Source organism: Protopterus annectens, chromosome 10.part0 (assembly GCF_019279795.1).
Source record: "Protopterus annectens isolate FY-2018-M chromosome 10.part0, PAN1.0, whole genome shotgun sequence".
NCBI classification, from domain to species: Eukaryota; Metazoa; Chordata; order Ceratodontiformes; family Protopteridae; genus Protopterus; species Protopterus annectens.
This window is the reverse complement of record NC_056744.1, coordinates 1,694,723,370-1,694,743,369: the sequence shown is the minus strand read 5'-3', so window position 1 is coordinate 1,694,743,369 and position 20,000 is coordinate 1,694,723,370. Positions and strand designations below refer to the sequence as shown.

The 20,000-nt window shown below is 36.5% G+C and overlaps 1 protein-coding gene across 2 annotated transcripts in view; it reads right to left on the bottom strand.

Moving 5' to 3' along the window:
- The window catches only part of LOC122813914 (zinc-binding protein A33-like), a 425,931-nt gene that overhangs the window by 672 nt on the left and 405,259 nt on the right, over positions 1-20,000 (bottom strand). Inside the window, exon 5 of one of the 2 annotated variants that reach the window (XM_044086456.1) lies at positions 1,808-1,934. The exons of the other annotated variant lie outside the window; for it this stretch is intronic. Within the exon in view, the coding sequence (XP_043942391.1) occupies positions 1,808-1,934 (127 nt within the window). The remainder of the gene's footprint in view (positions 1-1,807; positions 1,935-20,000) is intronic. 2 annotated transcript variants of the gene reach the window in all.

Below are 20,000 nucleotides of genomic sequence, written 5' to 3'. Positions count from 1 at the left end.
CTTATTATTCCTATGTTTAGAATGACATATGCCCTGTGTACTAGAGTCAGCCGAGGAAAAACTCTGAAGTCCAGAATGCTGCTGTCTGTACTCAGCTCAAGAACTTTGTAATGTGTATCTCATGGAAATCTTATCTTACTGACCTGACATACCTTGTTATATCCCACAAATGAGTTATGCTTTGAGGTCATACAGGTGTGGAAAATGGGTACACAAAGTTACAAATTTCTGGTGTAAATTGCAGTTCAGTGACAATAAATTACATCTGAAATATCCAATTAATCATAACTGAACATGGACATGAGAGAGACACAAAAATATAGAAGATATCGGATATCTCAAAGGAGACTGCACAATGTGTAAGGGATTATAGTTTTACATAAAAAGATCAGATGGTCAAACTTAGCATGATATCAAAAATAAGAATGTGTAACAGTGAAAGAAAACAGACTTTAGTTAAAAAGTGTTAATTACCCATTGTACCCCACTAAAACAATGTGTGACATTACAAACAGCAGAGAGATCCCACATGATTATATAGGTTCAAGTGTGAAAAAATGTTGGCATTCTGAGGGCCAACTGAAGAATGAGGCAGAGCAGAAATGTCCAAAACACTATGTGCAGGCTTCTTAACTATCTGGTTTCTACTTTTTTTTCTATTTAGTTCAAGGTTCCAGAGTTTATTCCTTTGTTTATACTATGCTTGCAGCTTGTATGCTTCTCCTGTATCCTTGTAGGTTATGTCCAGGTAAATCAGCTACCTCCCACCAACAAAAAATATTCTGGAGTCTTTTGGCAATTGCTAGAAAAGTTATTACCAAAAATTGGAAATTGAACAGTCCCTAAGCTCAAAGAATGTTTAAATTTAACAGCAATAATATGTAGAAGTGAAAAAACGAATGATCAGAGTAAGATCTATAAATCTAAGACATTTAGTGGCTGGGATAGCCTTGAAAGGTTGCTACTGATATACCAAGACTCTTAACGTGTTAATTGTGTAAGATACCTTTATGATTCAATGTATTCCTAAAACTGTATAATAGTATGTGACGTTGAATTTCTTCCTTTCTGTGGATACATTATAAATATGTTATATTAATAAAAATGCTCTTTAAAAAACATTCTGGATGAACTGCAGCCTATAAACTGCCCACTTGATTCATATAAATGACAGGAATGCAGAAAGAGGCACCAGGAGAGGCTATTTCTGTATCTGGATGCATTATGCATTAACTTCCTATTTGTATGTATGTATATATATATATATATATATATATATATATATATATATATATAGAGAGAGAGAGAGAGCTTTTTCATTTTGACTTAGGGGTCCTATCACATGAACGAACTTTACAAAGTTCGAATGTCATATGGTTGACACCATATGATCGAACTTTGAAAAGTTTGAAGGTTAAATGTAACACCACCATACGGTGCAGAATTTCCCTTTTCTGCAATGAAGTGCGATCTCGGAGTTGGTATATTTAAGTAGGGGGTGTATGGGGGGTGCAGGGGGGGCTTGACCCCCTGCTCGGAGCATTAAGGTAAGTTTTTTTTTTATTTTTATTATATATTCTAAGTTTCAAACTTCGATCATATGTTGTCGAACATATGGGATTTGAAGTTTTGAAACTTCGAATATATAATATAGACTCATGGCTTATTAGGACTAAAATGGTCCTCAGTGACTGGTTCACTTACTCAGGTAGCAAATAAACACACAAGACATCGCAGCATAGCATTTTAAAAAGGTACTCATAAGTCTTAGAATAAAAAACATTCCTTAAGATGTGACAAGACCTACCTACTGAAACTAAGGTTTCATAGTTCTCTAACATCACTTCCTTATGAAGCTCCTTCTCTTGTTTTGTTAACATCTTCATCTCCTCTGCTGAGAAAGTAACAGCAACATCCTCAAAGGATTCTGGAGCCTGTAAAAGACAAATGGTGCAGTTCATCTTTTCTTTTACGGCAACTGGTGTAAAATATTCTCTTTTCTTTTAATGTATTCAATGTAAATTGCATTATTTCAGCAGGGTAGCAGTGTCATTTGTTACCAGAAGTGCAGTTAAAACAGTAAAACTAATCCGTCATTAACAAGTACAAATTTCCTTTCCACAATTATGCAAGTAACAATGCCTTCATTTCTGAGTTGAAAAATGTCCCTTGCTGCTATTTCTGTCTCTCTACACACATTAAGGTCAGCAGCAGGAGGGCACAGAGTTCCAGTTAAAGACCATGTTTAGAAAAAGACTGGGTGATCGAATTTAAGGAACAGGAAAACAGAAAGGAATGAGGGAAGCCTTGAAATGTGGAAAAAAGTGGGATCATAGCTGAGTAGGAATGAAAAGGTAGGAGCAGGGATAAGATGGAGAAGGCATGGGGCTGTGAGATAGTTGTAGAAACTACTGGAAGACAGCTGCAGAGTAATCAGAGGATGACAAACCATGGAGGATTACTTAATAAATCTACAAGAAATGGTCCAAGATTACTGTCAAGCTGTAGCAGGAAAGTACAGTTGTGTACACTTACCATAAATGTTCGAGTGTATCACTGTTGCAGTCATCACACTTGGGTTATCTGCCTGCAGATAGCCCTCAGTCGGCCCGAATAACAGAGACTTAATATTTCTGCGTCGGATGCTGTCGCTTCTTCCATGATGTCAGGTTGTCAGGGGTAAAAAAACAGGCAGCTGATGCCATTACATCAGTTTTTCTTGTCCCATATGTCAGGAGCCCCAAATAGGAAGCTAGGATATGGTGTGAAAACACCACCAGTAAAAAGTAAATACCAATACCAGTAGGAATAGCCATAGAGAAGAGAGATAAAGAGACAGAGAAAACAAGGGGGCTGGAGGGAGGGAAACCAGGACTGCAACAGTGAATACACTCGGACATCTACATTTATGGTAAGTGTACACAACTGTACTATGTTCTTCAGGTTTCACAGTGAATACACTCGAACATCTACATTTATGGTAAGTGTACACAACTGTACTATGTTCTTCAGGTTTCACAGTGAATACACTCGAACATCTACATTTATGGTAAGTGTACACAACTGTACTATGTTCTTCAGGTTTCACTGTGAATACACCCGAACATCTACATTTATGGTAAGTGTACACAACTGTACTATGTTCTTAGTGTTTCACAGTGAATACACCCGAACATCTACATTTATGGTAAGTGTACACAACTGTACTATGTTCTTCAGGTTTCACAGTGAATACACTCGAACATCTACATTTATGGTAAGTGTACACAACTGTACTATGTTCTTCAGGTTTCACAGTGAATACACTCGAACATCTACATTTATGGTAAGTGTACACAACTGTACTATGTTCTTCAGGTTTCACTGTGAATACACTCGAACATCTACATTTATGGTAAGTGTACACAACTGTACTATGTTCTTCGTGTTTCACTGTTGCAGTCAACACACTTGGGTCGATTCCAAAAGCTGAGGAAGGGTGGAGGCAGTCAAGAAGAGTTAGGGCTGGCTAGTAGGCCTTGCAAGACTGCTGTAGCAAATTCTGCCCTGGATTTGGAAATGATAGGCAGGAGGTAATGCTTTGTGAAGGTGTGTACAGAACTCCAGGTAGCAGCTTCCAGTATGTCCCTGGTAGGGACTCCCCTGAGAAATGCTGTAGAGGTAGATGTAGCCCTAGTGGAATGTGTTCTGACCCCTTGAGGTGTTGGTTTTTCATGATGCTTGTAGCAGAAATGGATGCAGTGTGCTATCCATTTGGAAATTATTTGTTTTGAAATGGCTCTGCCCCTGTTGCAAAGCTGACTAGCAGCTGGTTAGACTTTCTGAAAGGCTTAGTCCTATCAAGGTAGAACCTGAGCTGTCTGTGCATGTCCAAAGAGTTCAGCATCCTTTCCCCTTTATTTTGAGGATTAGGGAAGAAGGTTGGCAAGTGGATGGCTTGGTTGAGAGCCACACTGGACACCACTTTAGTCATAAAGGAAGGATTAGTCTGGAGGGAAACCCTGTCAGCATGGAAAACAATGAATGGTTCCACAGCCATCAGTGCTTGTAACTCGGACACTCTTCTAGCTGAAGTGATGGCTAGAAGCAAGGCTGTTTTCCAAGAGAGGAATTTTAACTCTGCTGAAGCAGCAGGTTCAAAAGGTAGTAGCGTGAGCTTTTCCAGTACAAAGTTAAGGTCCCAAGCAGGGGTGGGCACTCTTCTTAGTGGCCTTAAGTTGTTTGCCTCTCTCAGGAACTGTTTGATGAGAAGGTGAGAGAAAAGAGGTGGCTCAGTATTGTAATGAGCTGAAATGGCAGAGGCATGGATCTTAATGGAGGAGAAGGATAGGCCTCTGTGCAGTAGTTCTGCTAGGTAATCCATGGTAAGAGGTAAGGAGGGCAGTGCTGTGTCCTTTCCTTTAGACTGAATCCAAGAGCAGTACATTTTCCACTTTTCAGCATAGGATTTCCTAGTACTGGGTCTTATGGCTTCAAGGATGATGTCCAGCACCTGTTTGCTTACGGTTGCTGGTGGAGTACTTAAGGAATAGCCAGGCTGCAAGATTTAGGGTTTGCAATTGTGGATGCAAAACCTGTCCCTCCTGCTGAGAAAGCAGAGTTGAGATCTGGTATAGGTGCCAGGGTGGCACCATTGTCAGGCTGCACAGGAGTGGGTACCAGTGCTGGCGAGGCCAGTCTGGGGCAATCAGAATTGTCCTTGGCCTATATTATCTTGAGTAATACTCTTGAGAGAAGGGGCAGAGGTGGGAAGGCATAGATTGAGAGGTTTTCCCACTGAAAGGATAGGGCATCCACATTCCAGGCTCTGCTGTGAGGGTGCCTTGTGCAGAATTTGCTTAACTGGTGGTTGTTGGGGGAGGCAAAGAGATCCACCTCTGGGGTCCCCCATTTCTGGATCAGAAGGTTGAAGGTGTTGAGCTCCAATTTCCACTCATGGATCTAGGAGATTTCTGCTTAAGTCGTCTGCCAGAGAGTTTTGTTTGCCTGGCAGGAATTGAGCTTGTAGACAGACTTGGTTGTTCAAGGCCGTGTTCCACAGGGCCATGGCTAACCTGCAGTGTGGGTAAGAATGGGTCCCCCCCCCGCTTGTTGATGTACCACTTAACTGTGGTGTTGTCTGTTTTTACCAGCAGTTGTCCTGGAGACAGTAGCTGTCTGAAAGCTGTCAGGGCATTCTGTACAGCTAGCATCTCTTTTTGGTTGATGCGCAGGTGTATTTGACTTGGGCTCCACTGGGCCTGAATACATTTGCCAGCCATGTGAGCCCCCCATGCATAGTCTGATGCATCTGTGGTCAGGGTCATGGCGGCCTGTGGTTGAGTAAAAGGCAGTCCCTTGTTGTGGTTGCATGCTTCTGCCCACCAAAGGAACTCTGTCCTTAGACAAGGTATGATAGGAATGACTGTTTCCAGGTCCTGAGAATGTTGGCACCAAAGACTAAGCACCACTGAAGTTTCCTCATATGCAGTCTTGCATATGGAATTAGCAGAATACATGAGGCCATGAACCCTAGGGCTTGCAGTATTTTTCTTGCCGATAGCTGGATTCTGGTGGCCATTATTTTGAAGTAGTCTGTCAGATAGACCTGTTTTTCTGAAGTGAAGAATGCCATCTGGGAAGTTGTGTCCAAGCTTGCTCCCCAGAATACAATCTTTTGACTGGGTACCAGTTTTGATTTATTTTCATTGATGGTGTACCCCAATGAAGTGGGAAGGCTTTTTACAGATGCCAGGTGCTGAAGCAGCAACTCCTTTTTTTTTCAAAACAGGTTTATTGTTTTAACATATAAGAGAAATATCATAACAATTTTATACAAGTAATTAAAAATAGGTATTATTATAATATTCAACAAAACAACTAAAGTATTTACAAAGACATCCACTACAATCAGATCAATTAATTAAACTAAAATACCGTGCTATTGAAATTAGAATTTTTTTAACAAATTTTGTAAATTATCCCATACAATATAATAAGATGTTTTTCTAGTTGTTCTTATCCTAATTGTGTTTATTTCCATATGGCACACTATATTCATAACATTTTTAAATTCATTGAACGAAGGAGGTGTATCTGAAATCCAATTTCTGGTTATTATTTTCCTAGCCACTGCTAGAATAGACCATAACAAGGGAAGCTTAACCTTTTTAACACTTTGAGGTACAGGTGTGTTGAATAATATAAGAGATTTAGAAATAATGAAATGATCTGTAAAAAGAGCCTGCAAAAATTCATTAATTGACTTCCAGTATTCTTTCAATTTTATACAGTCATAAAACATATGAGCCCACATCTCTTACATAAATTATCTTTATTATTTATTTTATTCATCATCAAAGGTGTATAAAAAGATCTATATAAAAATGTCCATGTATAAAGTCTCCAGACAATGGAAGACGTAGTTCTATAAGCAGATTCCAATATATATTGTTTATCTTGTTGATTTGGTGGGTCCCCATTAATAGAAGTGAAATAATTCCAGTATGAATCTACACTGTAAAAAGTTTCTTGTCTGATAATTTTATGTATGTATGAAAGTTTACCTTTGTCAGAAACTTTATGTTGTAAATTTAATATCAAGTAATCAATCAGTATTGGAATAGATTCTTTAACTGTTATAGACATTAGATCTATTTTATTAATGAGATGTTGTCTAAAGGTCTGAACCTCTAACCAGCAAGTTTCTCTTAGATCAAATTCTTGTTTTAAGAAATCTAGATTTTTAACTTTATTATCAGATACCAACGGATACCAGTACTTTAGATCATTATCTATAGCTAAATGAGTTCCTTCAGAAGTAGATGACAAAAGCATACCCTGAGTATACATTATAGGGAATATAATAAAATTCCATTCCCTATACTTAGGGTGCATGAATATAAAGTTACGATAGCTAATAATAATGTTTAATGGGTAACAAACAATATGTTTAGGTGTAATAGGTGAAGTACAAAATTCCTTTAGTAACCATAACATGGAGTTATTTACAATCATATTTTTATGTGTTAAGGAGATTTTCATGAAGTGCATACTAATTAGCTCCCAATAATCTTTCCATTTTGCAACATATGACTGATCTATTAATAAAGTAATAACTTTTACAATAGAAGAGATAGTATATAAATTAAAGTCTGGAAAAGAAATACCCCCTTGAGACCAGCTATTAGTATGTTTCTTTAATGCAATCCTAGGTCTATTAGGTGCCCATAGGAAAATTAACAATAGTGTATTCAGTTTCTTGATAATTATTTTTGTAGGTGGAAGTATTATTGATTGTATTAAGTATAAAATCTTGGGGAATATTATCATTTTAATAATTGTAAGTCTCTCCTCCATAGTAAAAAACATATTATTCCAGGTATTAAAAAGGTTTTGTATATTAAGAAAACAGGTATTATAATTATTATATATAATAGATTTAATATCTTTAGATAGTATTATACCTAAATAAGTTATCTGACCTGAATTGGGTACATATTTAGTAAAATCACTAATGAGAATATTTTTCATGTATATATAGGTAGTATTTTAGTCTTTTCTTCATTGAATATTAAACCAGAAATACTTTTAAAATTCATCATTTTATCAAATAGAGACTGCATAGAAGAATTAGATCCTGCTGATGTAATTAGAACATCATCTGCAAAAAGTTGAATTTTGGATGTTATATTTTCATCTATTTCAAAACCCTCTATGTCAGTACTGTTTCTGATCAAATTAGCCCAAGGCTCCATTACTAAAGTGAATAATAGTGGAGAAAGTGGACATCCTTGTTTTGTACCTTTAAAAATGGGTATTTTTGTGAAACATATGTTCCTACCTTAATATACCATATGTTCCTACCTTAATATAAGCCAATGTTCCTGGGCGCCATTTTCAATCTTGCCTGTTCCTGGCTGCTGTGCATTCTCGGCTGAGAGCGTGCCGCTCTGTAAGTAGAGACTGTTTAAAAGAAAGCTACTGCATTGAACTGTGAATGTACTTGGAATATTATTAACTAGCTCGATCTGATGCTTAGCCTGTCGTGTTTTTGTCAGTTAATATGCTACCCTCTCGCATGTAAATGTTACATTGCTGCTGAATTTTGCACTGTTTGTCGGCTGTATGGATGGACCTGCACATGTTTTAATTAGCGACTACCTTCCCAAGTGAAAGCACTACCTCTGGTGCCCTGATTAGTCTGCAAAGGTTTTTTAACTAGCGACTGCCTTCCCAAGTAGAGCGATACCTTTGCTGCCTTGTTCTACTGATTTTGGCTGCATAGAGAACACTATTGCTGCCTCGTTTTGCTTGTATATGTAATTCTTACTTAGCGACTGCCTTCCCAGGTAGAGCGACACCTCTGCTGCCTGTTTTATTGATTGTGGCTGCATAGGTAACACTAATAGCTGTTTTTCCTTCTATCACTATGTTTAATGTTAGCGACTGCCTTAATCTGTTTGTAAATACTTGCTCCTGATTAGCGACTGCCTTTCCCAGTTGAAGCGATAGCCTCTGCCTTTTTTAAAGGCTGTATGCCAAATACTAGTTAAACACTGCCTTGGTTTGTCTGTAACTGTTTTTTATAATTAGCGACTGCCTTTTTCTGTTTGTTAATACTCGCTCCTGATTAGCGACTGCCTTCCCAGTTAATGAGATAGCCTCTGCCATTTTTAAAGGCTGTATGCTAGATACTTGTTAAAGACTGCCTTGGTTTGTCTGTAATTGCTTTACATAATTAGCGACTGCCTTCTCTGGTAAAAGAACTATCTTTGATGCCTAGATTTACCATTTGGCTGCATAAATAATACTAGCAGATGTTTCTAATCTTTACTAAGGCTGTACAATAGATATTAGTTGCTAACTGCTAGCCTTTCTAACTGAAGCATATCAACTGTTACATGATTTTTTGGCTCTAGTAGTCCTTAATTGTTAGCGACGGTTTTTACAAGCACTGTGCTTCCCTCCACGTGCTCTGTGAAACGCTGTCCACACTACTAGCTCTACTGCACTATGTAGCATATGTAACTACCCAATCTTGTTCCACTGGCCTACTTGGATATTTTTATTGCTTTTCAAGTGGATGGTATAATTACACTTAGCCATAGTTGTGGATAAAGTGCTTTTCAACTTGTTACTAACTGTTTTTGCTTCTCTGTCCATTTTTTTTCTTCCTCCAGCTTCTTGCCCTGAGTCTTTCCCCTGTGTCCTTGCCTGGGTGGATATTGGACCTAACTTGAGCTGTACTCCCATTGCCAAGAAATTCTCTCTGCTGCCTCACTCCATTGATGAAATACTTACCCAAGAGACTCTAAAAGAACTTAAAGTATGTTCATCTGCTAAGCTAGAATTACTGTACTCTTGCTCTCCTAGCAGCAGCAGTATACTCCCTGTCAGGATTGCCAGCAGCCTACCCACTCAACTTCTCTCCACTATCCTCCATACCTACATTGCTCTTTGTTTCATTGCTCCCTTCTCCCTCTACCCCATCAGCCCAGTTCTCCCTGGTAAGACATTCCATTCCTGTCTACTAGAGTACATCCCTTCTCCAATGATTTTGAGCTTAGAACTTTAAATTACAACTCTCCCTGTCGTGGGACAAGAAGTAAACCTGAAACCTCTCTCCTTGTCTCACAATTTCCACATCTTTGTCCCTCTCTTCACCTATTACCTTCAGCCCACTGCTCACATCTTGTCTAGACCCTCTCCTCTCAATCTTGTACTACTTACACTTAATAATACTGTTCCTCTGATAGTCTCTCACTCCTCTTCTGCTCTTGGGCTCTACCCGCTCCGTTCGCCCTGCAGGCTCACTCCGCTCCCCTACCCTGCCCCCAATTCCCACCCGCCCCCAGTACGTCTACATTTACGCCTCCAACAGACACTCCCACTCCCAATCTACTCCAATCAGCGTTCATACTTCCTGTCACACCTTCCATTTTTCCCTCCAAAACCAACAGACACTCTACTCCCCACTTTCAACTTGTTAACCAATCCTACTCCTTTCCCTCTTCCTGACCACACCCCTCCATAACTAACACTACTCTACTTACTTCTAACATAACTTTCACTTCCTCTATAACTATCTCCTATTTACCATACAACACCATTCCATTACTTTCTACTGTCACTCTTCTATAACATGCTTCCTAAATACTCCTTCACCTACCTTCCACTACTACTTCTCCTCTCCTTATTTTATCTCCACCATCTCTCCCAGCCCACTACTTCCTTTACCCTCCAATCCTTTCACATAACTAACCACCATAACTCACCCCCAATACAATCATACTCTCTTATTTCACCCCACTTATACCCCTCAGACAACCTCCTTCTTTATCGATACAAACTTATCTCCCATCACAGAATTTCAATTCCCATAACCACTAGTAAACTCCTCTATCTCACCACAAACCACAATCTCACCACACTGCTATCTATTCACCTAAACTGTTCTATACCTAACCTGATATGTACTCTCATATCAGGTGACATCCATCCCAACCCAGGCCCTGCCTCTATAACCACCACAACTAAATCCTTATTATTCACTTCCTTAAATCCACAAAGTATCGTTAACAAAGTCCCAAACCTTCATGCTTGGCTTATACACAATAAACCTGACATCTTGACTATTTCTGAAACCTGGCTAAAACCTCACATCAAGGACTCTGAAATAACTCTCCCTAACTACTCAATCATAAGAAAGGATAGACCTCTCAGAAAGGGTGGAGGAGTAGCACTTTTATACTCCTCCTCCCTAGTAGTTTCTCCCTACAACAAACCTATCCCATATTTTAATAACGCTGAACTTCTCCTTACTCTTCTACACATCAATAATCACAAACACATATGTATAGCTTCCCTCTATATTCCCCAGGAGACAACATCCCTACACTTGAACTTATACTCTCTTGGCTATCCAGTAACATTAGCAATGAAACCATAATTCTTGGGGATGTAAACATTAACTGGGCCTCTATCCAGGCTCCTGCAAACACCAACAATATCAACCTCTACAATTTTTCACAACTAATCAACTTACCCACATACCCAGCCAATAACCCCTCAAATGGGAGTATATTGGATTGGATTCTAGTCTCTCATCCCCACTATTTCACCAACACTGGTATCCTTCCCGACCCACTAGGTGACCACCTACCCACCTTTACCCACCGACTTCCCACTATCCATCAACAGACCCACAACATCATTACTATCCATGACCAAAAAAACTTCAACCCTATAACCTTTTCTAACTCACTTAAAGCAGTAAATTGGACCTGTCTCAAAACACTACCTCTAGACAATGCTGTCTCATACTTTAACTCAACATTCTTAAAAGTACTTGACTCTCAAGCTCCCCTACGGACTAAGAGAATAAAAGCTAAATCAGCCCCTTGGCTATCTAAAACTACCCTTTCTACCATGAAGCATAGAGACAAAGCTTGGGCACGCTACCAAAACATAAGGCAACCCACTCCTTAATGAATACAAAATGCTTCTTAACAAAGTTAAGAAACATATCTCTAGTGATCGTGAACTATTACTATACACTCCAAAACCATAACAAAACAACCCTCAAAAATTCTGGAAAGGAATCTCCTCTCTCCTCCACCCCAGCAAACCAGATACTCCCACCCCAGACCCAAATGCTCCAGAACTAGACTTAGCCACCCAATTTAATTCCTTCTTCATTGACTCTATTTCCAAACTTACCTCCTCTTTTTCTATCTCCTCCCAACACCTAACACCCCTTCACCCACCCCGATATCTCTGCATCCACTCCATACTCACCACCCACTAATCCCACTATCCCCTACTCTACACAAATCCCACCCACATCCTTACCACCCCAGAATTCAACACCCCCCGACTGCACTCTCTTCACTTTAAATCCCATTCCTACTGCTACCATTAAGAAATTCCTTCAAAAATTGAAACCTTGTACCAATGCTCCTGATAATATCCCATCTTACTTTCTCAGTATTGCTGCTGAAAGCCTTGCCTATCCCATCAGCATCTTAATTAATCGCTCCCTACAAGAAGGTACAGTTCCCCAAATTTGGAAACAAGCATTTATCATACCATTACACAAAGGTGGTAACAATAACAACATTAATAACTTCCGTCCCATAGCATTCTTGTCCCCCATTTCAAAAATCCTTGAAAAATGTGTACAACTCCAACTTCTTCCTCATCTTCTAGATAAACTTATCACCCCCACACAACACGGTTTCAGACCTAATCATAGCACCATGACTGCCCTTCTCTCCTTTCTTGAAATAGTCAACAAAGCCCGCGACTCAGGTCAAATTGTTTCTACCATCCTCCTTGATCTTTCAAAAGCCTTCGATACTATCTCTCACAGTCTGCTCCTAACAAAACTCTCCAAACTCTACCTCTCTACCTCCTCTTTGAACTGGTTCTCTAGCTATCTATCAAACAGAAATCAAGCTGTTAAATGGAAAAAAGCAACTTCCTCTTACCTAAATACCCCTACTGGAGTTCCACAAGGCTCCATACTGGGTCCTCTACTCTTCAATATCTTTATTAATGACTTCTACAAATCTATCCCCTCTCGAGCATCATCCAATATGCAGATGACTCTACTATCATCTGCTCTGCCTCTTCTATCCCCACACTACAAAAACGTACTCAAGATGCCTTTTCCTCCACAGAGCAATGGATGCTAAGAAATCATCTTGCTCTCAATGCCACCAAGACCAAATTAATGTTATTTACTCCCTCTAAACTCACTCCCCCCAACATAAACTCATTCTTAGTTACCAGTCAAAATAACCTACCTCTCGAAATAATGTCAGACACCAAACTACTCGGGGTCCAGATCGACAACCAGCTAAAATTTAATTCCCACCTCCAAAAAAACATCAAAAAAACACATCAAAAACTTGGCATGCTGTATAGACAAAATGCCTATCTTGCATCCACCACTAAAACCACTCTAGCTACTTCCTTTCTTATCCCCTCCCTTCTCTATGGTGCCCCTCTACTTACAAATCTTCAATCCTCTTTAAAAAAACAGCTCTCCTCCTGTTATAACAAAATTGCTAAATTTGCCACCTCTCATAGGTCTTCCACCCACCACTGTATCTCCCTCCAAAACTAAAATGGCTAGAACTTCCCAACTATCTCACTTACACTCAACTAACTCTAGCCCACAAGCTGATTCTAAACCCTCCAACTGTCCCTCCCTTTCTTCTGCCCTCAAAATGCACCTACCAAACAGAGTCCTAAGGTCCAATAATCAGAATCTACTAGAAGTGCACAAACCCACTCATCCCCCAGGCAAAAACCTTCTTTCCTTCAGCCTCGCCTCTGGAACTCTCTTCCACCTAACATCCGCACTACCACTAATCACTCTACCTTCAAGAAATCTCTTTTCTCACACCTAGCATCTCTATGGGAGTGCTCATGCACCCACCCCTCATAACCTACTCTACTATATAACTACTCTACTACATCCCCTTTAATTACCATAACCTACTGTTTTCATCTTCCATGTTTGCTTATAAATCTTCTTCTATGTTTGTGTTTTGTTGATTCTATAGCATATACCAAGGCTGTTACTATCTAATTGTAACAAACTTTAATATTTTGCTTATGTTCTTTTACTACAATGTACCTAGAAATTATTGTCAAATGTTAATGTACATTTATTCTTTTTTGGAGCTTTTCTCCCCAGGACTCCATTGAAAACGGGTTCTTCGTGGCCCAATGGACTATCCTGGTAAACCAACTGCAATAAATAAATAAATAAAATAAATAAATAAATGCTCAATTAGATTTACAAATGCATCTGAGAAGTTTGTGTACTTCACTAAGGTAAACAGATAGTCCCAACTTACTGAATCAAATGCTGAACTTATATCAAGACTAATGAGTGTTAAATCTTTCTTTTTCCTATTTGCAAAATCAATTAATGTTAAAGTTCTTCTTATATTATCAAAAGTATTTCTATTTACAATGAAGCCTGTCTGATCTATATCTATAATGCCGGGGATGATTGTCTTCAATCTTTCAGCAAAAATACTCATAAACATTTTATAATCAACATTAAGTAATGAGATGGGCCGATATGAAGTACATCTAGTTGGATCTTTATTAGGTTTTAAAATTGGTGAAATAAATGTATATTGCCAAGATGGGGGGGTTATTAACTCAGTTTGGGCCAAAATAAAAACCTTATGTATTAATGAATATGTACTTTTAGAAAGGATTTTATATATCTCTGGTATAATACCATCATTACCCAAAGCTTTGTTTGATTTAAGCTTATTTATTTGTGTAATAACCTCTATATATGAAATACTCTTGTCCAATAGTTTAATCTGTTGTTTATTAAGCTTTTTATTCATGTTTGTGGTTATAAACTCCTTTATTTTATCTTTGGGTTCCATGTTAATGTTATTATGGTTAATTTTGTGAAAGTGATTTCTAAATTCATCTAGTATTTCTGGTATACTAGAAACATTCTTCTTTTTCCTTAGAGAAAAGATTTCTTTGATATGATTTTGTTTATTCAACCTTTTTGTTTTATTTTTAAGTCTATGTAAGTATTTGGGGCTTATTGAATAAGACAAAAACTTGTATTTCTCTAAAGTTATTTTAACTTTAGGAGTTAAAATTTCTTTGTATTTCTCATTTAGTTTATTTCTTCAATAACTTTCTTGTCCATAATATTTTCTTTATTATTATGTTGATAAGAGTCTAATTTACTTTGAATATCTAACAATTCCTTATCCCAAGATTTCCTTTTATTATTATACCATCTGATACTTTGTCCATATAGATATGATCTTAAGGCATCCCAAACATAAACAATGGAGACTTCAGGAGTATTATTTATGTCTAAAAATGTTTTACTTCTGAAAGTATATATTCTTTATAGTCTTTTAGTTGAGTTAAGTATGCTGGTATCCTTTTGATCTGAACATTATGAGTATTTTTATCATGAATTCAAAACAATTGAATTATGATCAGATATAGGACATGAAATGATTTTGGAATTAATTAAATCTGTTACCATCTGGTTAGAAATAAAGACCCTATCTATTTTTGAATAAGTTTTGTATCTGTTAGAAAAAAAGGTGTATGGTAATGATTTTGAATCTAGCTGATTATTAATATCATTCAAATGATAAGAATTAGCAAAATCATTTAAATGTTTTGCATTAGATGTAATTCTTCTTTTTCCTATAGTGGTAGTATCACTTTCATGTAGTATACAATTAAAGTCACCAGCTAAAATAATATCTCCTATAGAGAATGATATGATCTTATCAAGATGATGTTTCACTGTATGAATACCAATTCAAGGTATCCAATTCAAGGTATCCAATATACATTAATTAAAGTGTAAGTCTTCCCATTAATTTGTATTGTAACCATACAAAACATTCCTTTGTCATCCTGATAAGACTTAATGGTTTTAGGAATGGGCATACTTTTATTCCATAAACTAGCCACTCCTCTTTTTTTCTGAGTGTGCTCTGAACTAACCAATACTGTATATTTGTTTGTGGCTAGTTTATCAATATTTTTTTTCAAGAGATGGGTTTCTTGCAGAAAGACTAAGTTGGCCTTATGTAAATTAATGTATCTTATTAGGCTTGCCCTTTTACACGGATTATTCAATCCATTAATGTTTAAAGAAATTCCTTTTAAAGATGTCATTTGGCATTTTTAAAACTTAAGAATCTTATGATCAAAATAACAAATAACAAGATAAGTAATGTTACATCTCCTCCTTTAGGTGTACCTTTAAATATAGCTGTATTTATTGAATCTCTTATGGGATTTTGTGCAGGATTCAATTTTGTTTGTAGTGACAATGAGTGTACAAAATATATTGTGGATGTCAAAACTATATACATATAACAATGAGCAAGTGAAAATAATGTAAGGATTAAACCTTGCATCCAGCCTGGAGTTATAAACTCCAACTTAGAGTAGTATTTACCACTCAAGTTAACCCCCTACCCTAAGCAGCAGTACCTCAGCTACCACCTTATCAATTTAATACTAGTTATATTTAACTGAGATTAACAGTTTTCAATTCAATTATCTAGCAAGACAAGACTACACATTTGGTAAAACAGCATCATATAAACTAAAATAAACTTTTTTTTTTTTTTTAAACTGTTCATACTACTATATACATCTATGTAATATAAAACACTTGTACTCAAATAGCATTCAAATAATCTTGATGTTAGAAATCAAGAGGAGAGAAAAATAAGTTCTAACATTCATTTAAATCAAAAACTTTGGCTAATATGATTCAGACATTACATATATTAAGATGCATCTATTTTCTGTCATGTAAATGCAGTCAAAAGCTTCCAAAAAAACATTGAATTGCTTGTATATGAGCATTTACTCATACTCATTATTGTCAATAGAATAAAATATTGTATTCATATAAATTGTTATAAATCATACTGCATAGTTATGCAGATTCTCAGAAACACTTGCATTATTGTAAAAAAAAAAGCCATCACACACACACACACACACATATATATATATATATATATATATATATATATATATATATATACACACACACACACACACACACATATATATATATATATATATACACACACACACACATATATATATATATATATACACACACACATATACATATATATATATATATACACATACACACACACATATATATATATATATATATATATATATATATATATATATACACACACACACACACACACACACACACACACACACACACACACACACATAAACATACATACACACACACACACACACATATATCTGATCTCACTGAGTTGTGTCCTTGCTGAGCACTATCCTACTTGCTGTCCCTACAATAAATCTGTCTGCTTTATACAAAATAATGCACAGCAAACACATTTTAGTAACCAGATTTTACAACCATGCTATACTACTGCTTTAAAATATATCACGTGACAATTTCTTCCAGAATAGAGTTATAAAATTATTTATGCTTGTCAATCAGATGAATTAAATGAGTTATAGTAATGTATATGTTTGGAACATAAGTTTTTAACACAGATTATTATGCTGCTGTTAAGTAGATTTTCAAAAACACTTGAATAAATGTTTCATTTTCTATGCCTTCTAAAATAAGACATTTACTTACTACAAGAAACTGCATCATTTAAACTCATTATAACTGACATATTTTATGAATTATAACATAGATATTTAAGTAATTATATAAAATAACTCACATTTAGATGTTAAAGAGTTCATTTTCCTTCACATAGTCGCATTTGCATCAGATCTATTTCCTGGTAGAGAGTTCTTCCTGAATCTGTGATGTGTCAGTGTGATATTTAGGTCAAAGGTTAGACTAACTGCTTTCAGCTTCTCTGTGAGAATTCTGAGAGTTGAAGCTTTTGAAGTAGCTCATGGACACTGTGCATGAGACAGCCCACATCCCAGATTGTCTCCCTTAACATTTTGGCGGGAAACTTATTAAAAACTAGTGACAAACATTCATTTAGCAGTGTAAATGCATCTAAACATGACAAAACCTTCGCAATGTATTTTATAGTTTATTACAGCCTCTATGTAAGTGAAATTAAGCCCAAAATTATTAATAAGTAATAAAACTCAATATTTTTGTCCCAACACAATTTTTATGCAAATCTTATTATTTACTGTGTCTATATGATCAAAAGCATTTCTATATATCAATAAAGAAAAGAAAAAGAGAGTAGAAAATAAAAGAGTGTAAGGCAGAAATAAAAAAAAATGTAAGAGAAAGCTATAGGAAGTATATACAATGGAATATTATTTACTGTTTATATTAATAGAGTTAAAAATAAAACATATTATTTACTATTATTTAGTTCTAATTATTATTAGTTAAAGCATGACAGATTATTTACAAACAAGCATAAGCAGCATAATCAAGAAAGTATAATTAGGAATATCATTTGAAGAACATATAAACTTTTTACAAGGAATAAATATGTTATTATTCTATTAATCATATTTTCATTACTCTTCTCTCCCTGCCCTCCCCCACCCTTTACCCACTACATAATCTAAATAGAATGTCATTGTTTAAACAAAGAAAAGGAGAAGAAAAAAAAAGATAAAGAAAAAAAAATGTATCAAATTACTGACCTTACTTCTCTTTTTCAGAAAGAGAAACAAATTGAATCATAGCTTATCAGTTCTTCAGATATTTTGACTGGTTATGAAACAAAACATTTCTTTGCACACAGAGAATAACTTTGATTAAATCTTTTTCAGAATATCTGTGGCTTTCTGGAAATGCAGGAACTATATTTAAAAAGATTAATAATGAAATAAAATGATGAGAGAAAAAAAAATAGAACAAATCATTTGTTTTTTAGTCTCTTCTTCTTCTCTGAAGTCTTCCATGAAGTTTCAGTTGCCAGTCTCTTTAATGAAGGACTAGCCCATTCCATTTCCTCTATTTTATCCAAAATCTTATTTTTTGATAAACAGTAAAGCAGAGTCTAAGTCATCAAAAATTTTTGGACCATCAGGAAGGAAGATTTTAAGCTTGGCAGGAAACAGAAGGTATGTTTTAAACTGTGCTTTTTTAAGCTCCCTTATTAGTGGCAGAAAAACTTTTCTTTTAGCTATTACCATGGAAGAATAGTCATTGTCAAAACGCACAGTTGTCTCATTAATCTTAACAGGAGCTTTAGCCCAAGCAGATTTAAGAACCATCTCTTTATCAAAAGATGTTAGAAATCTAACAATAACTGATCTAGGATAGTTTTTGTTAGCGTTAGTATTAGCTATAGATCTATGTGCTCTTTCGATACCAAAAGAGAATGCTTCTGGTAAGTCTAAAGTTTTAGGGAGCCATGATGTTAAAAAAGAAGTAATATTGTTACCTTCAATATTTTCTGGCAGTCAAAAATCCTAATGTTATTGCCTAGATCTATTTTCCAGGTCATCCAGCTTTGTTTGTAAATGTGTATTTTGTTTCAGCAGAAACTCAATGTTGATTTCCTCTTCTTGAATTCTATTTTCCATGTCATTCACAGCTTCTTCTATGCCTGTCATCTGGATCTTCTGTTGTTGCAGGTCTATATGTAACAAGTCTATTTGTTTTGTAGTTTTTTCTATGAAGGTGTCTATTTTAGTATCCATTTTATCCATCTTAGCAGTAAGTTGCTGGATTATAATTATCAGAGACTGAAGTTCTTTCTTGATGCTGGAGTCTTGAGAATTTGTCTTACTGGAACTCATTTCAGACTAATAAACTGACAGGAAAATTTCCAAAGTGATTTCTGACAGGAATATTGTTAAAAATTCCTTTCTTTTTTAGATATAGTTCAAGAACTATATAAAACAAACATATTTAGAAAGAAAATTACTTCAAAAATTATTTTATTTTTTTAAGTAATTAATTCCTGTCAGTGTAATGAAATTGGTGGAGCTGAAGAAATCTGCTGCTATCCTGTGTTCATCCTTGGCCATGCCCCCGAAGCAGCAATTCCTGACTGTCCGCCTGAACCAGGCAGTCATCCAAGTATGGGTAAATTTGGATATTGCTCTGCCTGCAGTATGCAATGGCTGGAGCTAGGCATTTTGAGAATACCCTGGGCGCAGTAGATGAGCTAAATGGAAGTGCAAAGAACTAAATGCATGGACCCTGCTCTGAAATGTAGATACTTTCTGCATGACTCCCATATGGGGATGTGCAGATAGGCTTCTTTTAAGTCTAGGGTGACTAACCATGCATCCTTGGCTAACATAGGTAGAAGCTGTTGCAAGGTAAGCATCTTGAATTTTGGTACCACCAGGAAGGTGGTTGAGAATTGAAAGATCTAGGATTGGGTGCCAAGAGCCCTCTTTCCTGGGTACCAGGAATAGTCTGGAGTGGAACCCTTGACCCCTCTGTTCTGCTGGAACAGGCTGAATATTGAGCAGGGAAAGTACTTGTTTTTGAATCTCTGCCCACTGGTTTGGAGGAAGGCCTGGAAACCAGT